Below are 4,575 nucleotides of genomic sequence, written 5' to 3'. Positions count from 1 at the left end.
CATGTTGGTGTAGTTATGCTTTCAAGCAGATGAGTTGTCGGTGGCCTCCACATTCAAGACTTACCCTGCTGGAATTAGAAGGGAACAGGGTGAACCTCAATATTTCCTGCCCTGCAGGGGGTGGATTGGACTTAGATGACCCTTGCAGTCCCTTCCAACTTTATAATTGTACGATTTATCTTTAGGACTCATCGCTGAACCTTAAAAAAGCAAAATCACAGATCACAATGTTACAGACATGGGAGGAGGAGAAAATCAGTGGGTAAAATATTATTTATGGGTGCTATTCAGTAGGTGTCTGCAGATGTGTATTTTCAGGACCTGCCCTCTTCCTGCGACAGAAAATTCCTTTAACTGTTTTTAATGCTGAAATTTAAATAGTTGTAACTTATCCTGGGACCTACTAGTGAAGGGCAGGTAATAAATTTAATAATAGTGTTATTACTTATAATCCAAACATAACCAGGAAGACCTTCTAAAGGATTCCCACACTCCTCAATGCATGTGAGCAAGAGTTCACCTATATTAACAGACCTTACATGCTGTCTAAACTCACCCAAGTGAAATGCACCATGTTAGTTCCAGACAGCAGCCTGAGCCACAATTCTAAGCATGTTTACTCTGAAGTCCTACTGGGACTTGCTGCATGATAACTATACTTACAATTGTTCATCTACTTGGGAGTGGGACTAAACCCCCACTAAACACAGTGTGACTTTAAACATATAATGGAATTGCACTGCACATTTATCATTTATCCTGATTTTACAGGCCAATTCCTTGCAGCAGAGCTTAAAAACTCAGCAGCCCTCTAATACACTTTACTAGTCTAGTCTAATACACTAGTCTAATACACTTTAATGTGCATCTTACATGAGGAGTTTTAAGGCATCTTTTTTTTTATTTAATTCAAAATTACAAAAATGCTAAGAACAAGAGCTGATTGGTAGCAGACAAGGAGGTCTCGGCAAAGTTTGCCAAACACCAAGACAGCTGTATTTTTTATAAAATCAAACAGAGCTTAGATGAGTGTTTGAGGCCGCGATAGGTAGACTGCTCTTTCTTTGACTCTTGCTCCCTGAATTCTGGTTGGCTGATTATATGAACCGCTTCCACAGCCCTTTTCTTTTGCACCCTGTGCAAAATAATTCGGTAGATCCCAGTTACTGAGCTGTGGGAAGCTCTCCCCCGGTTGTTCTGAATGTGCTCTTCCGTGATCCCCAAATTGTTCAAGATTTTTTTCACTTCGGCATCTTCCTCTCCGAGTGTTCCACTCCCCGACAAGTACTTTGGATCCAGTTTGAAAGGTTCCAGGGGCTTTGGATACTCCACTCCTTTCATCCATTCGCTGTTCATAATGTACTCAATGGAATAGCGTTCCGATGGAACTGGCTGCAGGATTCCCCGAATCAGCTTCTGGCAAGGTTCCGAGAGGAACGGCGGCAGGACATACATCCCCTCGAGAATAGTCTTCTTCAGTTTGCCCACTGTGTCTGCTCGAAAGGGCATCATCCCCGTCGTCATAAAATACAGAAGAATTCCGAGTGCCCAGATATCCACATATGCCCCAACGTAGCTTTCGTCCCTGAAGAGCTCTGGGGCAGCGTAAGGAGGGGATCCACAAAAAGTGTTCAATGTTTCCTCTTTCTTACTTATCGTGCTGAATCCAAAATCCCCCACTTTCACACAGGTGTTACTGGTATAAAATACGTTTTCAGCTTTCAGGTCCCGGTGAATTATGTTGCTCTCATGCTGCAGAACAAAGGATAAAAAATAATGTTTAGCTTTCATAAATGTTTTCCACTGTGCTGCAAATGCAAACATGGAAGACTTTTAAAATAAGAACGATTAGTCTTTTAAAATAAAAGTATATTTTAGCTAGTCGTGTGTACAAAACCACCCGCAGGGCTGTAGCTGGAGAAGAGGAGAAGGAAGGTATAGACCACTGAAAGCTATTCCAAGCCCCTACCTGAATGTTTAGCCTTCATTTAACCCTTCTTCCCCTGCCTCCAACATCCCAATAATTTTATAGCCATTTTGTTTGTGGAGACATGCAGAAAAGGACAAAGGCAGCATTCTGCCCAGTTGCCCTCTAAATGTTAATACAGTTAAGCAGTCAAGAGCTCTTTATCAAGCTACCTGTATGTTCTTCCTATTCTGTAATGAATCCCCACCCACATAAGATCCTCATCACAACATTTCTGGCTATAGGCCTGAAAAATCAGAGCCCTTGAACACATTACAGCAGAGCTTGCACAGACACACAAACTGCTTGCACTCCCATGGTGGTCACGTGTTTCCAGCAAAAGATATTCCACACAAAACGTACCTCAAGCTGCAGAAAAGCACCCAAAGCAAATGTTTGTTCATACGCAGGCACACTAAGCTGGAGCCACTTGCCATGTGGACATAATATTCTTTTATTGCTCCTAACAGACTGATGGATATCACAAACTAATCCTGCTTCTCTTTAAAGTGGGACACACACAGGGAAATGCAGAGCTGCTGAAGGGACCAAAATAATGAACTTACCATGTGCTTAAGAGCAGACACAATCTGGGAGAAGATGTGTTTACTCTCCACTTCCAGTAATTTCCCCTCTGTCGTGATTTTCGCAAATAGCTCCCCTCCACTGGCATATTCCATCACCAGGTGCAGCTTGGAGAGTGTCTCCATGACCTCATAAAGCCTGATGATGTTTGGGTGGTGCAGCTTCTCCATGCTGGAAATCTCGCGGGAGAGTAATCTCTGCGTCTTCTGGTCTAATTTCGTCTTGTCCAAAATCTTAATGGCTACCTTTTCTGGAATGACAGTGGTTTGATTTCATAGGGTTAGTAAGGGCAGCTGATAACATGCTTAAGGAAGGAAGAAAAGTCATATGAACAGCCTTGATCCAGCAAGCTCAAGACTATCTGTTGCAACTTGCAGGAGATCGTCAGAGCCTCAGGCAGATGGCCTTCCCATCGAGGCTACCTAAGATCCTTTTAACTGGAAACAGCACAAGCTAAATCGGACTGGTTCTGCTCTGCCACTGAGCTATGTCCCCTCCCTCTGCTACATCTTGTATAATTACATCTTAAAACAAAATTCCCATAACAGTTGGCATGGATGTAATGTACTCACCTATTAAAAGAGGAACACAGGCAGCTGTTTTGTTATTGCACAGCACCCTGGGTTCTGTTTGGATGAAGGGTGCTTTAGAAATGTTTATAATAGAAGTATACTGGGTCACCACAGTTGTCCATCTAGCCCCATAAATTAACTGGCAGCAGGTCTTCAGTGCCCAAGGGGATGTTCACATTACCACATTACAATGCAATGAAGTGGTTTGTGCTGGCAGATAAGTAGGTTTCTTCCATGCTCGGTTCAGGGGCTCGTCCCCACTTCCACTTGTCCTTTTTGACTTGCCCTTTCCCCCTTGCCCCATTCCTTTTCCCCAAGAAAACCCACTCTTTAGCTCTAAATCTGCACAAATGTTAATCTGGAGAAAACCTGAATTGCCATTTGCTACTGCTGAGCGCTAAAGAGCAGCTTCCCCCAGGGGTTGTGAGGACTGGTGTGAGAAATTTACGCATACTAACCAGGCTTTGAAACTGAAACTGAAACTTTGCTCAGTATGGCAAGAACCATGCAGAGCAGCCATCAAATCCTCTAGCAGGCCTTGGCCTCCACATATGCACAACTGTAAGCACAACCCTAAGCAGCCTCTCTGCGTCACAGGCCAAAAGGGATCTGCAGTCCACTATTTGTTTTAATTTTTGCTGTGATGAGGCAGCTGTATTTAAACATGACTTAATAAAGGAACTTGAACGGAATATAGAATCCACACTGTTTGTAACAGGACTGAGCTGTGTTGTGTTGTTTTTCTGATACACAGCAGACTACCATTCCTATCTGTGCAATTATGCTGGCTGCAGCTGAAGGCTGTTACGGCCCCAAATATCTGGAGGGTGCTAGGTTGGCGAAGGCTGTATTCAACTCTACTGATGCTGCAACCCAACACACACACACACTAGCGAGCAAGACCCACTGAGCACAGTAGTGCTCACTTTCAAGTAAATATGTATCGGATTGCATTGCGAACCAGGTTTCCACTGCAGCAAACATGATCACTGTTGCAAATGAAACAGACTACAGCCCGTTTCCGAGAGACCGTGAGTATCTTCTTGTGTTTTGTAAATTCAAAAGACTATTCTCACCACGAACTACAGAAGAGAAAAAACAAAGGCCAAGCAACACAGTGGGAAACAAAAGGCCTTTTCTCATTCTCTTTTCAAGCACAATATTTACAGAAAAAAGAGGGTAGAAGGAAAAAAGGTTCCAAGGCTAGGCAAGACCAAAAGAAGTAACAAATCAGATTTTGCACTTCATCCATGGCCCAATTTCCCCTCACCGCATTTTGCTTCTGCAGCCTTAGTTCTGCACTTTGTTTTAAGAAGTTTAGGGAGGAGAGATCAGGACAGCCTGACACTTTTAGAAGGAAAGGTTGCTATAACCTTGTCTGTGCCATCAGTGACAAGAGTCTCTCTAATCCTAGCTGCTGATGCAACCGTTTGAAACACAGCTTGCAATTGG

At 43.4% G+C, this 4,575-nt stretch overlaps 2 protein-coding genes across 7 annotated transcripts in view; one reads left to right on the top strand and one right to left on the bottom strand.

The window, feature by feature from the left end:
* The window catches only part of TMEM267 (transmembrane protein 267), a 125,417-nt gene that overhangs the window by 86,688 nt on the left and 34,154 nt on the right, over positions 1-4,575 (top strand). The gene's annotated exons all lie outside the window — the stretch shown is intronic.
* Positions 857-4,575, bottom strand: part of NIM1K (NIM1 serine/threonine protein kinase) — a 28,944-nt gene continuing 25,225 nt past the window's right edge. For all 3 annotated transcript variants that reach the window (XM_053408929.1, XM_053408927.1, XM_053408926.1), the window contains 2 exons: positions 2,533-2,801; positions 857-1,752 (listed from right to left, as the gene is read on the bottom strand). In XM_053408929.1, coding sequence (XP_053264904.1) covers positions 1,003-1,752; positions 2,533-2,801 — 1,019 coding nt within the window. In that variant the 3' untranslated portion in view covers positions 857-1,002. The remainder of the gene's footprint in view (positions 1,753-2,532; positions 2,802-4,575) is intronic.

The sequence above is a fragment of the Podarcis raffonei genome, chromosome 11 (assembly GCF_027172205.1).
Source record: "Podarcis raffonei isolate rPodRaf1 chromosome 11, rPodRaf1.pri, whole genome shotgun sequence".
Taxonomy (NCBI): domain Eukaryota; kingdom Metazoa; phylum Chordata; class Lepidosauria; order Squamata; family Lacertidae; genus Podarcis; species Podarcis raffonei.
This window is presented reverse-complemented; position numbering and strand designations above follow the sequence as displayed.